At 47.0% G+C, this 23198-nt stretch overlaps 1 protein-coding gene and 1 pseudogene across 2 annotated transcripts in view; both read right to left on the bottom strand.

The window, feature by feature from the left end:
- Positions 1-23198, bottom strand: part of DNAH2 (dynein axonemal heavy chain 2) — a 117894-nt gene that overhangs the window by 66783 nt on the left and 27913 nt on the right. For both annotated transcript variants that reach the window (XM_055367403.2, XM_063700590.1), the window contains exons 15-24: positions 10424-10570; positions 9009-9165; positions 8536-8775; positions 8051-8239; positions 7739-7886; positions 6745-6937; positions 3664-3864; positions 3422-3578; positions 2210-2384; positions 1294-1457 (exon numbers count right to left, since the gene is read on the bottom strand). In XM_055367403.2, coding sequence (XP_055223378.2) covers positions 1294-1457; positions 2210-2384; positions 3422-3578; positions 3664-3864; positions 6745-6937; positions 7739-7886; positions 8051-8239; positions 8536-8775; positions 9009-9165; positions 10424-10570 — 1771 coding nt within the window. The remainder of the gene's footprint in view (positions 1-1293; positions 1458-2209; positions 2385-3421; positions 3579-3663; positions 3865-6744; positions 6938-7738; positions 7887-8050; positions 8240-8535; positions 8776-9008; positions 9166-10423; positions 10571-23198) is intronic.
- LOC109023863 (large ribosomal subunit protein eL29-like) lies at positions 12594-23112 on the bottom strand (annotated as a pseudogene).

The raw sequence follows: 23198 nt of genomic DNA, 5'->3' as shown, positions 1-23198 counted from the left end.
CTCCTCAGTCCACATATTTTTCTCCACTCTGTTGCCTTAAGAGCTTATCAAGGAACAAGCACATGAAAAAATCCTCAATGTCATGAGTCATTAGGGAAATGCAAATCAAAACCCCAGTGGGATGCCACTTCACACCCGCTAGGATGGCTAGAACCAAAAAAAAAAAAAAAAAAAAAAAAAAAGGTAAATAAGTGTTGGCACGGAAATATGGAGAAATAGGGAAATAGGGAGACTTGTACACTGCTAGTGGGAATGTGAAACGGTGCAGCTGCTGTGGAAAATGGTTTGGCAGCTCCTCAAAAAGTTAAACATAGAGTTTCCATATGATCTAGCAATTCCACCCCTAGGCTTACACTCACAAGAATAGGGAACAGGTGTTCAGACAAATACAAGTACACGCGTGTTCATGGCAGCACTACTCCCTTTAGCTAAAAGGTGGAAACAACCCCAAATGTCCATCAACTGGTGAATGGTAAACAAAATGTGGTAAACTCATGCGATATTCAAATATGAATATTCAGCCGTTTAAAAAAGTACTGATCCATGCCACACCATGGATGAACCTTGAAGACATTATGCTAAGCGAAAGAAGCCAGATTAAAAAGGCCACGTATTATCATACAAATGGTTCCATTTGTATGAAGTGTCCAGAATAGGGGAATCATACACATGGAAAATAGGCTCATAACAGACTGGGGCGGGGGATGGGGGATGGACGTGACTGCTAATGGGCAGAGTTTCCTTTAGGGTAATAAAAATGTTTGGGAATTAGATAGATGTGCTGTGAATTACTAAACGTCACGAATTGTTTACTTCAAAATGGTTAATTTTGGCAGGGCGTGGTGGCTCACACCTGTAATCCCAGCACTTTGGGAGGTCGAGCCAGGTGGATCACCTGAGGTCAGGAGTTCGAGACCAGCCTGGACAATATGGTGAAACCCCATCTCTATACTAAAAATATAAAAATTAGCCAGGCATAGTGGTGGATGCTTGTAATCCCAGCTACTCGGGAGTCTGAGGCATGAGAATCGCTTGAACCCGGGAGGCAGAGGTTACAGTGAGCCGAGATTGTGCCACTGCACTCTAGCCTGGGTGAGAGAGCAAGACTCTATCTCAAAAAAAAAAAAAAAGGATTAATTTTGTTATATGAATCTTACCTCAACTGAAACAAACAAACAAAAGCTCCTCGTGAGCTCCTCTCCCTTCCCACTGCCTTTGTGGGCGCTAAGGACCCATTCTCCTGTCCCTGCCCCTTATCGACGGTGACCACAGGGTCCTTGCTCAGCACACCACCTTCTCCAGGTTCTGAAGGTCCTTGGAGGGTGGCTGCTCGATCTTGAAGATGCCCAGGTTGGCTCGGAGACTATTTTCCTCTTCCCGCATGGCCATCAGCATGGCCCGCACTTGTGTAATCTGGTCTAAGGCAGACATGTATCCCACGTTGCTGGTGAAATGGCCTGTGGAGGATTCAGGATGAAGCTCAGCTTCCCGCTCACGTCTGGCAAGGACAGCCATGGCTCTCCTATCTCTTTGTGGGCAAATCTCACCTCTCTCCTCACGTGAGAGAGGGAAGGGAAGGAGAGTAAGAGGGAACGCGTGGAAAGAATAACGGTTAATCTTAGCAAAAACTCCTAAATGTGGCTTGAGAGTCAGGAACAGATGGAATATGGAAGTCGGGATAAGAAAAGTAGAAATGCAGGCCGGGCGCGGTGGCTCACACCTGTAATTCCAGTACTTTGGGAGGCCGAGGCAGGCAGATCACAAGGTCAAGAGATCAAGACCATCCTCGCCAACATGGTAAAACCCCGTCTGTACTAAAAATACAAAAATTAGCCGGGTGTGGTGGCATGTGCCTGTAGTCCCAGCTACTCGGGGAGGCTGAGGCAGGAGAATCGCTTGAACCTGGGAGGCGGAGGTTGCAGTGAGCTGAGATCGAGCCACTGCACTCCAGCCTGGTGACAGAGCGAGATTCCATCTCAAAAAAAAAAAGGAAAAAGAAAAGTAGAAATGCTGTGAGCTGCGCCGCTGTCTACCCAAAACGAGAGCCACCGAGTGTCCTCCTCCTTTGCTCCTGAGTGGAGGCTCTTCCCCCACCCCAGCACCGACCCTCCTCCTCCCCTCCCAGTTCTCGCCTTCCCAGGACCTGGGCTTGGAAGGCGGGGTCTCTAAACAAAGGCTAAAGAAGCGGGAGAGGTGGATCAAGGAGTACCTTTGAATTCGAAATCTTCCAGAAGCGTATGTGCTTTCTTCTTGAAGTCATCTGCCGAGTGGATCAGGCCTGTCTTGAATTTCTCCTTGTGTTTCTTCAGCATTTGCTTACTGTCCAGCAGAGTTTGTTGGAAGACAACCCACTCCCCGTTGAGACTGTCCAGCATCTCCAGGACCTGGGGGAGTCAGAGAGTGGAGGATGACCAGGAGCAGGAGGTCTGCCCTCTCATGAGTGGAGGATGACCAGGAGCAGGAGGTCTGCCCTCTCATGAATGGAGGATGACCAGGAGCAGGAGGTCTGCCCTCTCATGAAGGTTTTTAAGGACTCTTTTCTGATCCTCCAGACCAGAGTCTGGGGACGAGTTTTGCACATGTGACAAGGCCTAAAAAAATCAAGGTGTGAGTTTGCCAGGCCTAAAAGAAACCCTGGCCGGGTGTGGTGGCTCACGCCTGTGATCCCAGCACTTTGGGAGGCCAAGGTGGGAGGATCACTTGAGGTGCCTGTAGTCCCAGCTACTCAGGAGGCTGAGGTGGGAGGATCACTTGAGCCCAGGAAGTTGAGGCTGCAGTGAGCCATGATTGCACCACTGCGCTCCAGCCTGGGTAATGGATGGAGGCCCTGTCTAAAAAAAAAAAAAAAAAAAAAAAAAAAAAATCCAAAAGCTGTCTATCTGAGAATGAGGCCAAAACCAAAAAAAAAAAAAAAAAAAGTAAATACAGTAAGTAAATCCAGCTGGGTGAGGTGGCTCACACCTGTAATCCCAGCACTTTGGGAGGCCGAGGTCAGCAGATTGCTTGAGTTCAGGAGTTTAAGACCAGCCTGGGCAACAAAATGAGACCCCCATCCCTACAAAAAATACAAAAATCAGCCAGGCATGGTGGCGTGTGCCTGTGTTCCCAGCTACTTGGGAGGCTGAAGTAGGAGAATCACTTGAGCCTGGGAGGCAGAGGCTGCAGTAGGCCGAGATCGTGCCACTGCACTCCAGCCTGGGTGACAGAGCCAGACTCTGTTTAAAAAAAAAAAAAAGAAGAAGAGGAAAAGAAAAGAAATCCAGAAGCTAAGTAAAGGTATCATTTGAGCTAGCTTTGGCTTTCAAATCTAGAGTCTCCTCCCCCTGTCACTTCTCTACTCTCCCCGAGGACAGCCAAGGGCCTCCCCGGCAATCTGCTGCTGATACGGGTCCCAGGTAAACCAAACACCACAGGAACTCACACTGTCCTCGACTGGCACCTCGTACTTTTCCAGAATGGCAAATTGCTCATGTATGGGAGGGATCTGAGTCTCCACGTTGGCCAAGTCGTGCTTCAGGGCATCCACGAGCTGCAAGCTGACCCCCAGTTCCTCCAGCGTCTGCGGAGGGCGGCTGATTCTGAAGGCGGGCAAAGGGAGTGCTAGTGAGTGGAAGGCCCAGTGCCTGCCCCTGCCCCCTTCCTGTGGGGCACCCCAGCCCGCACTTCTCTGCGTTCTCTTTCAGGTAGGTGTGCAGCTCCAGGAGGCGCCCAGCAGCCATCTCCCTGAGCAGAGTCGCAAACTTGTTCTGCCATTCATTGCAGTGCTGCACCAGGGAGAACTTGAGGTGCGAACAGTCCAGCAGCACAAACTGGATGTTGGTGACTGTCTCCTCCTTCTGCACGTTATTAGCAACTTCCGTGTAGCTGCAAGAGCCCCAGATCCCAGCTAGGATGTTGTTTTCTTTGCAGACATACCCTCTGTCCCCGCACGGGCTGCAGGTCTCATTTCCTTCCACCCAAACCTGGGCAGCAGTTCTAGAGTGTTCTTCTACTCCCAGGCATCCCTCATTCCAATCTGCCCCAGCCATGCAGCTGTGACTGACTGTCATTTTCCCAGTCACTGGCTATAAGATAGCAGTCAAACTTCTTATTCTGGCATTCAAAGCTCTAGAGTGAGGCAGGGTGCGATGGCTCACGCCTGTAATCCCAGCACTTTGGGAGGCCAAGGCAGGCGAATCACGAGGTCAGGAGTTCAAGACCAGCCTAGCCAACATGGTGAAACCTTATCTCTACTAAAAATACAAAAATTGGCCAGGCACGGTGGCTCACGCCTGTAATCCCAGCACTTTGAGAGGCCGAGGCTGGCAGATCACGAGGTCAGGAGATCGAGACCACGGTGAAACCCCATCTCTACTAAAAATACAAAAAATTAGCCAAGTGCGGTGGCAGGCGCCTGTAGTCCCAGCTACTTGGGAGGCTGAGGCAGGAGAATGGCTTGAACCTGGGAGGCGGAGCTTGCAGTAAGCTGAGATCGCGCCACTGCACTCCAGCCTGGGCAACAGAGCGAGACTCCGTCTCAAAAAGAATAAATAAATAAATATACAAAAATTAGCTGGGTGTGGTGGCGGGCACCTGTAATCCCAGCTACTGGGGAGGCTGAGGCAGAAGAATCACTTGAACCCGGGAGGCAGAGGCTGCAGTGAGCCAAGATGGCGCCACTGCACTCCAGCCTGGGTGACAGGGTGAGACTCCGTCTCAATAAAAAAAAAAGCTTTAGAGTGGCACAGATCTGGGTTGAGTTCGCCCTGTGCTGCTTCCTAGTTCTATGACCTCAAGCAGGTTTTTTTTTTTTAACTGTTTGAGCCTCGGTTTCCTCATCTGTAATACAGTGACAGTAACAGAGCCTGCCTCACAAGGTGGTTGGGAGAATGTACTTGGCTGCTACAGCGCCCCTTTGCGTTCTTCCTTTCCTGTGCCTACGCTGCAGATCTCACTCTGTGGGGTGAACGTGCTCATGGACTCACACACATCTTTATGCCTTGGCTCATGCTATTTCCTCCACGTGGAATGCCTTCCCCACTGCCCATCTCTGCCTGTTGAAATCCTATGCAAAGTCGGCCGGGCTTGGTGGCTCAGGCCCGTAATCCCAGCACTTTGGGAGGCCAAGGCGGGTGGATCATGAGGTCAGGAGATTGAGACCATCCTGGCTAACACGATGAAACCCCATCTCTACTAAAAATACAAAAATTAGCTGGGCGTGGTGGCGGGCACCTGTAGTCCCAGCTACTCGGGAGGCTGAGGCAGGAGAATGGCATGAACCCGGGAGGCGGAGCTTGCGGTGAGCAGAGGTGGCGCCATTGCACTCCAGCATGGGTGACACAGTGAGACTCCGTCTCAAAAAAAAAAAAAGAAATCCTACGCAAAGTCCCTTCCTCCAGGAAGCCTTCCCTAAAATCCCCAGCTGGAAATCCTCTGTCCTTCCATTGAACTGCCCTGGCGTGTGATATCCCTTCATCACAGTATTTACCACAGTGCAGCTGTGTAATAACACAGTACACGAGCACAGGGCTTCAGCCTACAAAGTGCTTTCATGTATCTTTAATCATTTCACAAGGTTCCAAGGTAGGTAGTGTAATATCTGTTTCATAGAAAACTGAGGCCCAGAGAATACAGAAAACCTGCCTAAAGTCACACAGCTACTAAGTGGCACAGCTGTGATTCCAAGTCTTCTCGTGACACCACGGCCACCACTCTTTCAGCGATACTTTTATCTTCCTTACTACTCTAGAGCCCTCAGGAGGAAAGAACTTGCTCATTTCTTTTTTTTTTTTTTCTTAACTCCTCATGGCCCATACAATGAATGTTTATGGAATGAATGTTTACAGAATGAATGAATGAATGACCAGAGGCCCATAAAAAGATGTGAGTTAAGATCAGAAATTAAGATCTTCTTCTAGGCCAGGCATAGTGGCTTATGCCTGTAATCCCAGCACTGAGGGAGGCTAAGGTGGGTGGATGACTTGAGGTCAGGAGTTTGAGACCAGCCTGGCCAACATGGTGAAACCCTGTCTCTACTAAAAATACAAAAATTAGCCAGGCGTGGTGGTGAATGCCTGTAATCCCAGCTACTCGGGAGGCTGAGGCATGAGAATTGCTTGAACCCGGGAGGCAGAGGTTGCACTGCACTCCAGCATGGGTGACATGAGACTCTGTCTCAAAAAAAAAAATTAAAAAAAAAAAAAAGATTTTCTCCCTGAGTGGGCAACATAGAATCTCTACAAAAAATTGAAAAAAAAGGAAAATTATTCAAGCATGGTGGCATGTGCCTGTGGTCCCAGCTACTCGGGAGGGTTAGCCAGGAGGATCGCTTGAGCCCAGGAGGTCCAGGCCGCAGTGAGCTATGACCACGCCACTGCACTCCAGCCTAGGCAATGACAGAGCAAGACCCTGTCTCAAACAAAATAAAACAAACAAAATAATCTTCTATTTAACTCCCATCTGCCTTCTTAGAATCAAAGGGCTCACTTCTTTCATCTTCCAGATCTCTGGAACTTCTTCTTTCTCACCAGGCCCCGCCATCCTCCCCTAGACAACTGCTTTTCACCTAAATCCTGTCCAGCTCTTCCCTGATCTCTACCCCTTGAAAAGCAAAGGTCCAATGTCCTAGGTCCTGTTCTTTTCCTGTCATTGAGGACACATGTCATCCTCAGCTCCCCTACCCACTTCCCAAGACTCTAGGCCCGGGCTCCTCCTGCAGTGCTGTGCCTCCTACAGACAGACTTTCAATCCACCCTCACCACTCACCGGGCAATGTCAGCATCAAAAGAAGAGACAGGCGGGTTGAGGCGCTGGTAGCGATGAATGAAGGAGTCCTTGTTGATCTCCCAGATCTCCCGGTACATGTCCCAGGTCTTGAGGTAGTTCTGCAGCAGGCTTGCGTTGTTAGTCATGCCGCTGCTGATTTGGGTCTGGATCTTCTTGATGTCCTCATCTTGCTCTTCAAAGGACCAAGAAAGATGCTTCTCACTGACTTCCACCCCAACCCAACTTCTGCCTGAGCCCTGCCCACTGCTCCAGACCTTCCACTCTAAAACCAGGTTCCCAGAGAAATACAGCTCAAACATGCACATTAGAAGGTAAAGGAGTAGGCAGAAAGTGAAAATGTGACTCTTAGTGTCTCCTTCATAGGATCTGATGTCTTGTCTGTTGGTATCTAGGCCTCTTACAGGCCAGTCCCAGTCCCAGTCCCAAGCTTGTCTTTCCTCATCTCCCATCCCAAATCCCAAATCCCATGAGCATCAGTCACCTAATCTCAACCCCCATCCATGCCCCTGCTCCCTTCCCCAGTCTGGCCCCCCTGTTTTTGTTTTTTTTTTAGATGGAGTCTCACTCTGTCACCCAGGCTGGAGTGCAGTGGCATGATCTCCGCTCACTGCAACCTCCGCCTCCGGGGCGATTCTTTGCCTCAGCCTCCTGAGTAGTTGGGATTATAGGCACCCGCCACCATGCCTGGCTAATTTTTGGATTTTTAGTAGAGATGGGGTTTTGCCTTGTTGGCCAGGCTAGTCTCGAACTCCTGACCTCAAATGACCTGCCTGCCTCAGCCTCCCAACGTGCTGGGATTACAGGCACAAGCCACTGTGCCCAGCCGATCTGGCCCCTTGACCTGAGTTTTCCCCAGGTCATGGAGGTGACTGGCCCAGTATGCCTGGAAATAGCCCTGGTCTCTCCTCCTGGCCTGGCCCACTCGACAGCATCTGAAACCCTGTGCCTTGTGCCCTCCCTGTTGCCCACTCACCCACAACTGTTTGGATGGGTTCACGATGTAACTTGTGCTTGGTGAGAATGTCAGGGAGGTGGAGGAAGACAGAGATGGTGGAAAAGAGGTGGTTGCCAATGTCATTGACCACACCTGCCAAAGTCTGCAGAGTGGGTGAGAATTCCACCTGTGAGGAACCCAGTAGAGATGGAGAGATAAGCCTTAGGACTGGGAAGGTCACACACTTCAGCAGCAGGTCTGAAGGCCATAGGATAAAGTCAAGGCCAAGGACCAAGTTTAGGAATTAAGGGAAACTGACAAATAAGATGTTGGGGGCAAAGTGGTTCCTACCTGTGCCACACTTCCTTGCAGATCATTCTTCAAAATGACAAGGACTTGGAAGAGTGGGTTTGGGCTGGTCTTTCCATCCCCGTTGATAGCCTTGGATAGTTCTAGCAGTGACCACTTCACATTCAGGCGCAGGGCATCCTCCATCATGCGGTCCAGCCGAATCATGTACAGCATCCACTGCTGCTGAATCTGATGGGATGGAGGGAGGAAAAAGAGAACTTTTCAGGGAAGACAGGGCACATCCTGGGAAGTGAGAACCAGCCAACAGGGAAGGAAACAAGTTGGTCTAATGGAAAGGCAGGACGCTGAGTCCTGGAGGAAGAGGTGTGAGGACTGAAGGTTGGCTGAGTCCAAGACTAGAGCACGATGTTTGAGAAGTACACACTGGTAAAAAGAAAAAAGGGTCGGGGAGCAAGAGAATGGCCTGATGGAACTGGGGGACTGTGGTTTTTCCAACCACAACATCCTGGCCACAGGAACCCTACCTCAGGACCATCATTCTTGAAGACCTCATAGGAGTTGGTCATGATGGTCACCACATCCTGGTGCAGGTTCATCAATTTCTGCTGTACAGCTGCCCGATGCTCTCTTTGGTCCTCTTCAAATTCCAGGTCCCTGTATACCTGTTTGCCACTAATGCGTACCAGCAGCTTCTCTGACATCTCTTGGGCTCGCCAGCCAATGGTCAGAGTGGATGCCTTGAACTCATTCACAATCATCTGCACCTAGAGTCAGGCCCCGTCATGGGGGAGTTTCAGCTTGGGAAGAGACCATCTGGACCTCATTCTACCCTCCCACTTGTTCTCCAGCTAGACTGGATGACACACAAAAAAGTCCTTCCCCAAGCAAACTTAATTCTTTTCACACTACCCCCAGGTTTCCCAATCTCTATGCAACACTCAGGTATAAATGACCCGTCAGCCTTGCAGACCTTTAGTGTCTAAGGACCATGGCCCACCTTGCTGGCATGTATACGGCACTCCGTGATGAAGAAGGCACTGGCCCCCTTCAAGGCCCAGTGCAGTTTCTTGAGTCCCGGGTGGATCTTCTTATCCAGGAACCGAATACGCTCTTTGAATAGGGCCTGCTCATCTGGGGACAGCATGGCAATAATCCTGTGCATAAGAGAGGCCTGGTATCCAGAGGGGACAAGCCCTGAAGATCTTTCCTCCACTTCAGGAAACAGTGGAGAAATGTGAACATTTCTAGACCACTAGTCTAGATTCTAGACTAGATTCTAGACTAGTACTTCCAAAAGAACTTTTTGCAATGATGGAAGTGTTCTCTTAGGTTGGTGCAAAAGTGATTGCCATTTAAGTAATGGCAACAACTGCAATCACTTTGCACCAACCTAATGCGATGTGTACTGTCCAATATGGCACCCACTCATCGCATATGGCTATGGAGCATTTGAAATGTGGTCTGTACCAATGAGTAATCAAATTTTTAAGTTTATTTACTTAATTTACATGGAAATAGCCACATGCAGCTGGAGGCCACCATGTTGGACACTGCAGTTCTAGACACCCAAACAAGACTGCTGGTTGCACCTCCTTGGACTTTAACTGGGCTGAGAAATTTCCTGCTATCGTCTGAATGTGTGTGTCCCCACCAAATTTATATGTTAAAATCCCCACTCCCACAGTGATGGTGTTAGGACCTCTGGGAGGTGATTAGGTCATGAGGGTGGAGCCCTCATGAATGGAATTAGTGGCTTCATAAAAGAGGCCTAAGAGAGCTCCCTTGTCTCCTTCCACTATGTGAGGACAGAGCAAGAAGACAGTCACCTATGAACCAGGACGCAGGCCCTCACCAGACACCAAATCTGCTGGTGCCTTGCTCTTGGACTCACCAGCCCCCAGAACTGTGAGAAATAAATGTTTGTTGTTTATAAGCCACCCGGTCTATGGCATTTTGTTATAGAAGCCCAAACAGACTAAGACAGTACCTAACCCAGAACAAAGCCTCACTCCAGAGAGAATACCAAGGCAGTCCAGAAACTGAGGCAGGGATGGGGGCAGCAGGGCCTTAGTTCAATGAGTCTGATGTTATTCTGTGCACATAATCCTAATGCCAGCCCGTCTCATTCCTAGAGAACTGGCCCAGAGCTACAATATATATGGTACAAGTGACCAGTGGGGTGGGAGGGGACCTGGTTGGCTTTACTCTCCACCCTGCAGCTAGAAAATAAAACTACAAGGGATAGGAATAATGATAGGGCCGTAAGAGTGGGAGACAATTTTTTTTTTTTTGAGATGGAAAAGATGTAGAGGACAGGAATTGTAGAAAATGAACAACATTACAGGGCAGATAAGAGAAAAAGAAGGAATAAAATAGCATCTTGAAGGGCTGCAGTGAGGACTGAAGCCCTACCTATTGTAGTCTCTAGCAACGAGTAGCAGATTTTCACGCAGAATGCGCAGGTCCTCGGCTCGCTCAGCTACGTTCACCACGTAATGGGGCGTCTCAAACAGCAGCCGCTCCCAGTAGTCAATTTCCACAAAGAGAATCAGAAGGGACCTTTGAGAGAGAGCATCCAGGCAGTGAGGGGACCGCACGAGGGGATAAACTAGAGCAACAATCGAACAGGTGGAGAGGCTGGGAAGCACAGGGAAATGTCGAGATGAGAAATGAAGCAGAGGCCTGGTATGGTGGCTCACGCCTGTAATCCCAGCACTTTGTGGGGCCGAGGCAGGCGGATCACTTGAGCTCAGGAGTTTGAGACCAGCCTGGCCAACACGGTGGAATCCCATCTCTACAAAAAATACAAAAATTAGCCGGGCGCAGTGGCGTGCGCCTGTAATCCCAGCTACTCAGGAGAATGAGGCACAAGAATCGCTTGAGCCTGGGAGGCAGAAGTTGCAGTGAGCTGAGATCGCACCACTGCACTCCACAGAGCAAGACCCTGTCTCTAAAACAATAATCATTATAAATAGATAGAAATCATAGAAAATATCCCGTTAATAATTTTTATATTGATTGATGTTGGAATGATATTTGGGGAATGTTGGATCAAGTATTAAAATGAATTTCACTGGGGCCAGGCACACTGGCTCACACCTAATCCTAGCACTTTGGGAGGCTGAGGTAGGTGATCGCTTGAGCTCAGGAGTTCTGACAGAGCTAGATTCTGTCTCAAAATAAATAAATTAATTAGTTAATTCACTTGTTTCTTTTTTTCAAATTTTTTTTAGATGGAGTCCCACTCTGTCACCCAGGCTGGAGTGCAGTGGCGCAATCTCAGCTCACTGCCACCTCTACGTCCTGGGTTCAAGCAATTATCCCACCTCAGCCTCCCGAGTAGCTGGGATTATAGGTGCCCACCACCACACCCGGCTAATTTTTGTATCTTTAGTAGAGGTGGGGTTTTGCCACGCTGGCCAGGCTGGTCTCAAACTCCTGACCTCAGGTGATCCACCCACCTCACCCAGCACCCAAAGTGCTGGGATTACAGGCATGAGCCACCACTCCTGGCCTTTTTTTCTTTATTAAATGAGATATCAGTCAGGAGGCTGAGGCAGGAGAATCGCTTGAACCTGGGAGGTGGAGGTTGCTGTTAGCCAAGATTGTGCCATTGCACTCCAGCCTAGGCAACAGAGACACTGTCTCAAAAAAAAAAAAAAAGAGAGATACCAGGCAATTTTAAATTGCATATGAAGCCTTCATCTTAAGTGTCCTTTGCCACCTCATATCCAGTGGCCTCCTCCTTCCTGTTCCAGCTGCCACGCCCTGAAGCTTGCTGTTCACAACCGCTCCACGTCTGAGAAAACCCACTCAGACCTCCTGCTCCCGGGGCCCAGCTTCCTCCCCTGCATCCCAGTATTGGTCCTCAAGTTCTCTCAACCTGCTTATTTTTCAGACCGCTGACCCCTGGCTTTTCTTCCTGTTAACCCCCTCCCTACTTCACTTCCTCCTCCACAGACCTTGGTATCCTTTATTTTAGCCACTCTCTCGCCAATCCTCACTCACTTTGTCTCATTCTTTAGTCTAAACCTCCTGACAAAACACCAGTGCTGGCTAAATCCAACTGTCCTCCCCTTGAGCCCCTGTGGGAAAGGCTGGAGAAGGTCACATGACCATACAGCTTGGCACCACCGTGACTCAGCCTGTCCCACCTGGGTTCTCCAGGCTGCATCCCTGTTCCCTAACCTGCCCTCCCTCCCGTTCTCCCAAGTCACTACCTGCAAATCCTTTCCACTCTTCTCAAACCTGGTCTTCCTGTTGCCCTGTTGCCCTCTCTGCAGAAAGCCTCACCTCCTACATCACAGAAATAAAAGGCCATCAGGTGAGAATTCCATCCACTTCCGGCTGTAAAACGTATGCACTTACCTGTTTCCACGCTACAATTTCTCCCATTTATGATAGGAGAGTCCCTCCTCCCGCCCAAGGCTAACCCTTCTTCCTGGGCTGCCTATTCTTTTTTTTTTTTTTTTCTGCCTCAGGCTTATTTGTACAAATAGCGCAGGAGAACCCCAGCCCCATGCAGACGGCAGCCCGGGGTGGGCGGCACCTGTCCTTCTGTCCTCACGTTGGCAGACAGAGATATCTACTCTGAAGCCTTTGTAGGGCACTGGGCAGCTTTGGGAGCCTGAGCTGAAACTGAAGCTGGAGCTGCAGCCTGGGCCTTGGTTTGATCCTTGGCCTTGGCCTTTGGCCGGCACAGCCTGAGCCCCTTGGCCATGCGGGCACGAGCAAGCTTCCCAAGGTTGGGGTGGGCAATGTAGGCAAGTCGATCAAGTTTATGGCTGACACCCTTTGGGATCTTGGGCTTAACCTCCTTGGGCTTTACGAGGGCCTTGAGAGCCTCGCCACGTGGACTCACGGCCTTGGCATTGTTGGTGTGCATCTTCTTTAGGCCCTTCTTTTGTGCTTCTTGGCAAAGCGCGTGTTCCTCAGGAACTTGGAGTCCACCCCCTCAAGAGATTTGTATCTTTGTGATCGGGGTTTCTCAATACCATTTCTGTGCCATTTTCGGGACTGGTTGTGTATGGTGTGGACTTGGCCATGTCTGCACCTTAAGCCACGGCTCCCGAAGCACCTAGAACTGGAAGCCTGGGCTGCCTATTCTAGTATAACTTCCTTTCCCTTTCAGATGCCCTCTTCCAGCTCTCCTATACCTTCAATCTACTAGTTCCTTCCCATCATTTAAGTTTGGCCAAGTTTCTACAATATTAAAAGGATAAAAAACCGCGCCCCTTCAACTCCTGTCCTTCTTCAGGTGCCATATCCTGTCCTCCCCTTCACGGCCTGCCTGCTTTAAAGAGTGTCGTCCACAGATCCCCCTCGCTCTTTTCTCCCCATTCCCTCCTCATCCCTGAGATCCGGCTCCCACTCCACCCATCAAATGCCCTCATCACACTCACCAAGCCTCCCCTAGCACTCGACCCCATGGATGCCTCCCAGGCCTTATCCTCCTTGATCTGCCGGTAGGTTTTTCTGCTTGTTTGTTTTTGAGATGGAGTCTTGCTCTGTCGCCCAGGTTGGAGTGCAGTGGTGCGATCTCGGCTCACTGCAACCTCTGCCTCCCCGGTTTAAGTGATTCTCCTGCCTCAGCCTTCCGAGTAGCTGGGACTATAGGTGCGCACCACCATGCCCAGCTTATTTTTGTATTTTTAGTAGAGACAGGGTTTCGTCATGTTGGCCAGGCTGGTCTCGAACTCCTGACCTCAGGTGATCCGCCCGCCTTGGCCTCCCAAAGGGCTGGGGTTACAGGCGTAAGCCACCGCGCCCAGCAAGCCTGTAGGTTTTAACATGGTGGACTACACCCCACTTTCTTCAAACGCACTCTTTTCCCTGGCTTCTGGACCACGGTCCTCTTTTCTGCCCTTCCTTTCAGTAGAAGTATCCTCCTCTCTCCAGTGTCCCATGTAAATATCATTCAGCTAGGCGCTGGGGATACAGTAAAGAATCTGCTTTCCTTGCAGCTCCCTTCAATGCGGACTCCCCGAGGTTCTTCACATCCAGCACACTCCCCCTTGGTCATCTCTTTCACTCCCATGGCTTCGGCTGCCTTCCAAAAGCTGATGATCCCCAAACCTGCACAGCTAACCTGAGCTCTGGGCTTCGTTGTGCAACTGTCTACTAGATAGCTCTGCCCTGCTTGCTCGTGCACAAGCACCTCAAACTCAATGTATCTAGAAACAAGCACATCATCTTCTCTGCAAACTTGGCGCTCCTGTCTCAGGGAAGGGTACCATCCCACCGCCTACACCAGAAGCATGCATCCTTCCTCGGCCTTACTTTCCGACATCCAACCTCCTTCTGTTTTTAATATGCTAAAGCAAAGTTCAGAAATTCAGACACCTACCTCCAAGGCAAGTGTGGCTCAAGTGTGATGATAAATGGCAACTGACACTTGGCCTTAAAGTTGAGCTGAAGGGGACATGCTCCCGCTAAGAAAGCCATGCTCCATGCTCCAGGCAATTGTTGCCATCTGGAAATGTGGGCCCAGTGTGGATGCATTTTCTGATTTTTCAAGAGAGGCCAGAAATTGGTTTTTCATGTAAAATCTCCTGAATTTTAAGTGCTAACAACAATTCACCTGAAAAATAATTATTCAGTGGGCATGTAGGAGAGGCTCTAGGACTCCTGGCAATCCTTGACTTGGGCAGTAGTTTGCAAGGGTGTTTTATTTTGTGTTATTTTATAATGATTTGTTAAACTGAACATACAATTTTTTTCTTTTTTGAGACGGAGTCTTGCTCTGTCACCCAGGCTGGAGTGCAGTGGCGCAATCTCAGCTCACTGCAAGCTCTGCCTCCCAGGTTCACGCCATTCTCCTGCCTCAGCCTCCCGAGTAGCTGGGACTACAGGCGCCCACCACCACGCCCGGCTAATTTTTTGTATTTTTAGTAGAGACAGGGTTTCACCATGTTAGCCAGGATGGTCTCGATCTCCTGACCTCGTGATCCGCCCGCCTCGGCCTCCCAGAGTGCTGGGATTACAGGCGTGAGCCACCGCGCCCGGCCTGAACATACAAGTTTTACGTATATCTCTGTCTATGACACGTTTCATAATAAAAATGTTTTTAAAGGAAAAAATGATTTTAAACATATTCGTAAAAGTTGCTAGGTACAAAATTAATTTATAAAAATCAAAGTTCTCAATACAAAAATTGTGACTAGGTAGATATTATCATCAAGAAAAAGAGACAATAACAATTACAACAACAAAAATAAAATACCAAAAATTAATCAGAAATTGTGTGTGTGTGTAAAATGACTTAAGGGGAAAAGGCAGGACTTAAATAAATTGAAAGAAAAAACACTGTTGGCCAGGCACGGTGGTTCACACCTGTAGTTTCAGCTACTTGGGGTGCTGAGGCGGAAGAGGATCAATGAGCCTGGGAGGTCCTAGCTGCAGTGAGCTGAGATCGTGTCATTGCACTCCAGCCTGCATGACAGAACAAGACTCAGTCTCAAAACACGCACACACACACACACACACACACACACACACCACAACTATTCTTGGAAAGACTCAAAATCATAAAGATATTCTTCTAAAGTTAACCTATAAATTTAACCAAATCTCTATTCCTATAAAAATAGGAATGAGACTATTTTTGGAACTAAACAAATTGATTCTAAAATTCTTATGGGAAATAAATATTAAATATAGCCAGGAAAACTCTGAAGAAAGAAGAGTAATGAGGACAATAATTAAAACAGTTTGGTTCCTGCACATGAATAGACAGATACCAGAATAGAGAATCCCAAAATAGACACGAATATACTCGGGAATGTGTTACTATAAAGATAGTAGTTCACTAAATGAGATTGGGTCAACTCTAAATGAGATGGCTCTAGCCATCTGGAAAAAACAAACAAACAATGAAATATAAAACTCAGTTTGAATCTGCACCTCTTTCTCTACACCAAAATAAATTTCAAATGGATCAAACATCTAAATGTAGAGAATGAAATCATAAAATACCAGAAGAAAATATGGAATATTTTTTAAAATAAAATTTTAAAAAAATCTTGGCCTGGTGTGGTGGCTCATGCCTGTAAGTTCAGCATTTTAGAAGGCCAAGGTGGGTGGATCATTTCAGGTCAGGAGTTCGAGACCAGCCTGGCCAACATGGTGAAACCCCATCCCTACTAAAAATCCAAAAATTAGCCAGAAATCGCTTGAACCCAGGACGCAGAGGTTGCAGTCAGCCAAGACGGTGCCACTGTACTCCAGACTGGACAACAGGGCAAGACTCCACCTCAAAATAAATAAATAAATAAATAAATAAATAAATAAATAAATAACTTGATTTTTTTTAATCTGCAGGGTTTTTAAAATAAAATTGCACTTTTTAATCACAAAGGATAAACGTTCCCACAATCTGAAGATGTGCTCAAGAAACTTTGCATTCTAAATACTGCTGAAATGTTATTTGGAAAGAATATTGAGGTGAAAATTCTAGAATTTTTTTAGTCTTTTCTACAGGCAAGCACTGAATTAACAATATTGAAGATAATAACACATTTCAAACTTTGCAAAGGATTGTGTTTTTACCGTCTTTATTGGAGAAGAATCCTCCAAGAATGAAATGATTTTCAAGTGCTCACTTATTTGTGATACAGGCTTTAAGAGATTGTGGAAGAAGAAATGCTGTTTTTTTCAAACCCTGAAGATCTCCACTAACGTATGTGGTATTTTTAAAACTGCTAAAATATCTTCAAAGTGAGTAAGCCTCTTGAAAGTATAAATGAGCAATGAATCACCAGGCATTTAAGGAAAGCCTCCAAAGTAAAAGAGAGAGGCCAAAGCCAAAGACAATTACTATAAATCGGCTAGAATTCCAAACCCAGCCAAATGTACAACAAGCAGAGGGCAGGAAAACAGTTGTCAATCATGCAAAAACTCAAAAGATTTACCTCCCGTGCACCGTTTCTTAGGAAGCTTCTAATGGATACACACCAACAAAACAAAGGCGTAAACCAAGAAAGAGGAAGACAAAGGAAACATGAAATCAAACAAGGAAAGAGGCTGAGGGAAGTCCCAGGGTAACTGCTTTGTAACAGGCCTTGAAAACAACACCAGTTGGACAGAAGCAGGAGGACAGGAAAAAACCAGATCTAAGAAAAACATTGAAACCAATACCCAGCATGTCAGATTGTGAGGAAAAATACTACTCAAAGGGGTTTTATTGGTTGGTTTGGAGGACTTAGTGATAGTGAATGCTGCGCTAGCAAAAATAATGAGGTGGCCGGGCACAGTGGCTCGCACCTGTAATCCCAGCACTTTGAGAGGCTGAGTGAGGTGTGTGGATCACCTGAGGTAGGAGAATAGCTTGAACCTGGGAAGCAGAGCAGAGATCCTGGGCAACAGAGCGAAATTCCATCTCAAATAATAATAATAGTAATAATGATAATAATGAGGTAATTTTTCTTTTTTGAGACAGAGTCCCGCTCTGTTGCCCAGGCTGCAGTGCAATGGCGTGATCTCAGCTCACTGCAACCTCTGCCTCCCGGGTTCAAGCGAGATTCTCCTGCCTCAGCCTCCTGAGTAGCTAGGATTACAGCCACCCGCCACCATGCCCAGCTATTTTTTGTATTTTTAGTATAGACGGGGTTTCACCATGTTGGCCAGGCTGGTCTCGAACTCCTGACCTCGTGATCCACCCACCTCAGCCTCCTGAAGTGCTGGGATTAGAGGCATGAACCACCACACCTGGCCTAATAATGAGGTAATTTTAAATTCCAAATTGAGCAAAACATCGTACAAGCAAAAGAACTATAACAATGTAAAATTACTCAACTCAGCAGTGAACAATCCTAATAGAGTCATAATAAGATAAGCCCTAAACATCAATGCAACAAAAAGTTGTGTTATAATGATATGGGGAGATTGGAAGTGTGTGAATAGATACAGAAACATTTCTAGTAGCATAAACGTATTATCATGTCCTTCAAACTGGATGTCTTGGATTTGTCACTGTTGATAAACATCTGAGCAAGACTACTTGGGCATGTATGCTGGCCAACATTGCACCAAAACAAATTCTTCATTCTCTCATCTTGGCAAGATGTTCTTTTTTCTTTCTTTTTTTTTTGTGATGGAGTTTAGCTCTTGTTGCCCAGGCTGGAGTGCAATGGCGCAATCTCGGCTCACCACAACCTCTGCCTCCCAGGTTCAAGCAATTCTCTTGCCTCGGCCTCCTGAGTAGCTGGGATTACAGAGGCTTGCCACCATGCCCGGCTAATTTTGTATTTTTAGTAGAGACAGAGTATCTCCATGTTGGTCAGGCTGGTCTCGAACTCCTGACCTCAGGTGATCCACCCACCTCGGCCTCCCAAAGTGCTGGGATTACAGGTGCAAGCCACTGCACCCGGCCAAGGCAAGATTTTCAAGATAACTTTAAGGCAAATTATCCAAGTTTAATATGTCAGTCAACAGGATGAATTCAGACAATACCTTCCTGATGCTGAGCTGAAAATCCTGGGAGAACCTTTGAATGATGTTCAGTCTTTAATTGAAGTTTGTCAAGAAATTTCCAGAATGCAAATTTTATTTCATTGACAAATATCAGTTTTTCTTTAAAAAAAAAAAAAAAAAAATCTGTGTGGCGAGGCTGGGCAAGGTAGCTTAGGCCTGTAATCCCAACGCTTTGGGAGGCTGAGGTGGGTGGATGGCTTGAACTCAGGAGTTCGAGACCAGCCTTGGCAACATGGTGAAAACCCATCTCTACCAAAAATAGAAAAAATTAGCCGGGCATGGTGGCAGGCGCCTGTGTTCCCAGTACTCAGGAAGCTGAGGTGGGAGGGTTGCTTGAGCCCGGGAGGCGGAGGCTACAGTGAGCCAAGACTGCACCAGTGCACTCCAGCCTGGGTAACACAGTGAGACCTTGTCTCAAAAAAATAAATAAATAAAAATCTGTCTGGGGGATGACTTTTTAAAAATACTTCATAATTTATCTCCAAACAAGTGGTCAGGCAGTAGAGGTAGAAAGGAAAGCCAGAGGAATTGAGTGCTTAGAGCCCAGAGCGGGCTGACCCAGGGGGAAAAGGCACTCTGTGACCAGGGAGAAAAGAGAGAGAAGCTCTAGGAACAAAAAACAGACCTCAGTATCTCGTCTCCTCCTCTCAGGAAATTCTACTCTGCTCTACACAGGGTGATAATACAGCTCCTTCAGCCAGGGTGTGGATGACATCTGGAATATGTTTGTGTTAAGTGCAATCTGTGAAGCTGTTCTGTCCGTAAAACGTGATAAAAGCCAATTTGGACTTCAGAGTTCAAATATTTGGGATATAGGTGGGATACCAAAACCCCTTGTGGGATTAAATAAGTGCTATTAGGGACTGGAAGGCTCCAGGACTAAGAGAGCCAGGTAATTCCGAGGAACATCAGAACATTTGAACGGTCTGCTTATTTCAAGATCTTAACTGGAGCTTGAACACAAAGAGCAAATCTGATAAAGTTATCTTCACTTCCTTGAAGTGTTAATAAGTTTTGGAAGCTGTAACTGACTTGGATTTCTTTACTGGTGATGAGCCCAGACTTTCAAAATCCTTCACTGTGATCGTGTTCTTTCCCTTCCATTATTTACTGGATTGAGGCAGTTTTATCTTAAAACCACAAAAATGTAAAGTATCCTATAACATCTCTCTGGAAAACAATCCCCAAAGGACAGAAACAGGCACCTCTTCTATCTGGAAGACGTGTTTCGCCATTATTTGGATTTCAGATAAACCCAAGCCATAAATATTTGGCCCAAAGTTGCCTTGATAAGCTCTGCTATCAAGATTATGCAGAAGGTATTCCAGACAAGAGATGATAATAGCAGACAGAGAAGTTGTCTCCTGGTTTATCCTAACCAGATGGACACTGTGCTCAAATGTCAGTAAACACAGTGCTGCAGAGGGAAGGGAACAAAGTGTGGGAATCACAGTTGAAATCCACCAGCACGGAATAGTCAAGAACCTTACAGAAACTGTACAATTTATAAGGCCATCAACAATAGACTGGTTCATTAAATTACAGTACAGCCATACTATGATTTCATACTGCAAGCCAGGAAAAAGAGTTAAGTAATTCTACACATACAGAATGAAAGATCCCCCACACAGATTGTTAACCTTAAAAAAAAGCAAGGTGTGACCGGGTGCAGTGGCTCCCAGCACTTTGGGAGGCCAAGGTGGGAGGATCACTTGAGGCCAGAAGTTCTAGACCAGTCTGGGCAACATAGCAAGACCCTGTCTCCACATTCAAAAAAAAAGGCAAGTTGCAAAAATGCCGTTCATGATGTGATTCTATTTTATATATGCAGGATATATTTTTGATTACATGATAATCATGGTTACCTCTAGGGATTGGGGATATGTGCTGAATTTTCACTTTTTCCCTTATAAGCTTCTTTTTTTTTTTTTTTTTTTTTTTAAATTTTGAGATAAAGTTTCACTCTTGTTGCCCAGGCTGGAGTGCAATGGCGCATTCTCGGCTCACTGCAACCTCCGCCTCCCGAGTTCAAGTGATTCTCCTGCCTCAGCCTCCCAAGTAGCTGGGATTACAGGCGCATGCCACCATGCCCGGCTAATTTTTGTATTTTTAGTAGAGACGGCGTTTCACCATGTTGGCCAGGCTGGTCTTGAACTCCTGACCTCAGGTGATCTGCCCACCTTGGCCTCCCAAAGTGCTAGGATTACAGGCATGAGCCACCATACCAGCCATTTCTTTACATACTTCTGCATTAATCTTTTGTTTTTCTTAACAGTGAGCATGTAGTGTTTTTGTCATTTTAAAATACCCAGTAAAGATTTAAAAGATTAAAGGAAAACAACCAAATGAAATGGAGGGTGGGGAGGAAGTGATAAAAATATACCAAATCATTAAAAGTGGTTATTCTTAGGAGTATTTTTTTCTTCATTCTACTTTTCTGCATTTTGCAAATGTTCTAAAATGATCAATAATTTTATAATGGAAAAATTAATCATTTTGAAAACACTTGGAATATATAGAACAATATGTATAGTATGCTACTATTTATGCAAAAAAAGGATACTTAAGTAGACATATATGTCTATTCCTGGAATATTATACAAGAATCTGAAACACTGACTGTCTTCAGAGTGAAACTGGGTCCCCTAGGGGACAGCAGAGGAGCAGGCTTTTCATTCTCTATCCTTTTGTAGAATAACTTTTGAATTTTACACTGTATGCCTATATTAGCCCTTTGTTAAGGTTAAAATGTTTTAAAAACTAAAACTGTTACATCACTCTGCTAAATTTGTTTTGAAAATACTATCTTCATCAAGTTTTATGAGGCAATTGTTTTGAAGGGGGCAAGAATGCTTCTTGGTTGTTCATTCTTTGTGAGGACCTTTGCGTGAGTCATCAGCTGCCCGATAATGCTAGGAAAGGGTTTTTTAAGTAGATGAGGAAACTCAGGCTCAGAGAAATTCAATGGCCTGCCTGAGGTCACATGGCAAAATGCTCCAGGGTTTGAACTTGAGACTGTTTAGCACTGAAGTTGATGCTGTATCTACTCTCGCTGGCTGACCCCTGGCGAGTAGAAGGAGGTAGCCACCAACCGGTGCTCACATATGGCATTTCTTTTTTCTTTTCTTTCTTTTTTTTTTTTTTGTTTGAGACAGGGTCTGGCTTTGTCGCCCAGGCTAGAGTGCAGTGGCACGATCACAGCTCGTTGTAGCCTCAATATCCTGGGCTCAAGCAATCCTTCCACCTCAGCCTCCTGAGCAGCTGGGACTACAGGCATGCACCACTATGCCCGGCTAATTTTTGCTTATGCCCCCACTGATCTTGGACTCCTGGGCTCAAGCGATCCTCCCACCTTGGCCTTCCAAAGTGTTGGGATTCTAGGCATGAGCCATTGCGCCAGCCACATATGGCATTTTTTTAAAATTTAACTTTTATTTCAAGTTCAGGGGTACATGTGCAGGTTTGTTACATAGGTCAACTTGTGTCATGAGAGTGTGGGACAGATTATTCTGTCACCCAGGTATTAATCCTGGTACCCATTAGTTAGTTTTCCTGATCCTCTCCTACCTCCTACACACACACAGCATTTCTTTACCTCTTGTCTCAACTTTTGTTTTCTCTCATATTTGAAATGTAAATACTTGGCCAGACACGGTGGCTCATGCCTGTAATCCCAGCACTTTGGGAGGCCGAGGTGGCCAGATCACCTGAGGTCAGGATTTTAAGACCAGCTTGGCCAACATGGCAAAACACCATCTCTAATAAAAACACAAAAATTAGCCGGGCGTGGTGGTGGGCGCCTGTAATCCCAGATACTCGGGAGGCTGAGGCAGGAGAATTGCTTGAACTCAGGAGGCGGAGGTTGCAGTGAGCCAAGATTGCGCCACTGCACTCCAGCCTGGGCGACAGAGTGAGACTCTGTCTCAAGAAAAAAAAAAAAAGAAATGTAAAGATTGATCATTAGTGTTTAATGAAATCCTGTTATTTGAATACAATCCCTTATTTCACAGAAAAAGGACAGCTGGTGAACTGTGTGCCCTCATATCCATAAACACCAAGGGCATCTGTGCGGCTCCCCTGACACAATACCTTTGGGGGTACCCAGCTCGATGGGAGAATGTGTCTTGCAAGTTCAACCCCATTATGCGCTTGCAAATGGCATAACTAGGCTAACTCTGGCCTAGCTTCTCACTCTTCAGAATCTTATCGTTGATTTATGAGGCAATGTTTACATGGTTGTGCTTGGCCATAACTCACAAAACCAGGAAGCTCAGCAAAGCCAGTCTCTAACAACCCTCACTGCTCGAAGCCTTTTCTCAAACCTCTTGACCTAGCCATGTTCACACTCTGCTCCTCAACGGCTTCCTCATCCCTGCGGCTCCCAACACCCCTGTCCTCCTCACTGATGCCTCTGCCTCACCCCTCTCACCTGACACTCCGCTCTGCTTCTCCATCCTGGTTCTTTTGTTTCCTTTCTCAGCCAGAATGTGCCCTCTTCCCCTGGTTGGGCCACCTTTTGCTCCCCAGGGCAGACACTCACAGTCTCATCTGTCCCTGGGACTCCGTCTCCACACAGGACTTCTCTGGCAAAGCCCCTCCTACATTTGGCCCCACAAGCATTTTTTTTTTTTTTTTTTTTTGAGACGGAGACTCACTCTGTCGCCCAGGCTGGAGTGCAATGGCGTGATCTCGGCTCACTGCAACCTCCGCCTCCCGG

The sequence above is a fragment of the Gorilla gorilla genome, chromosome 19, assembly GCF_029281585.2.
Source record: "Gorilla gorilla gorilla isolate KB3781 chromosome 19, NHGRI_mGorGor1-v2.1_pri, whole genome shotgun sequence".
NCBI classification, from domain to species: domain Eukaryota; kingdom Metazoa; phylum Chordata; class Mammalia; order Primates; family Hominidae; genus Gorilla; species Gorilla gorilla.
This window is presented reverse-complemented; position numbering and strand designations above follow the sequence as displayed.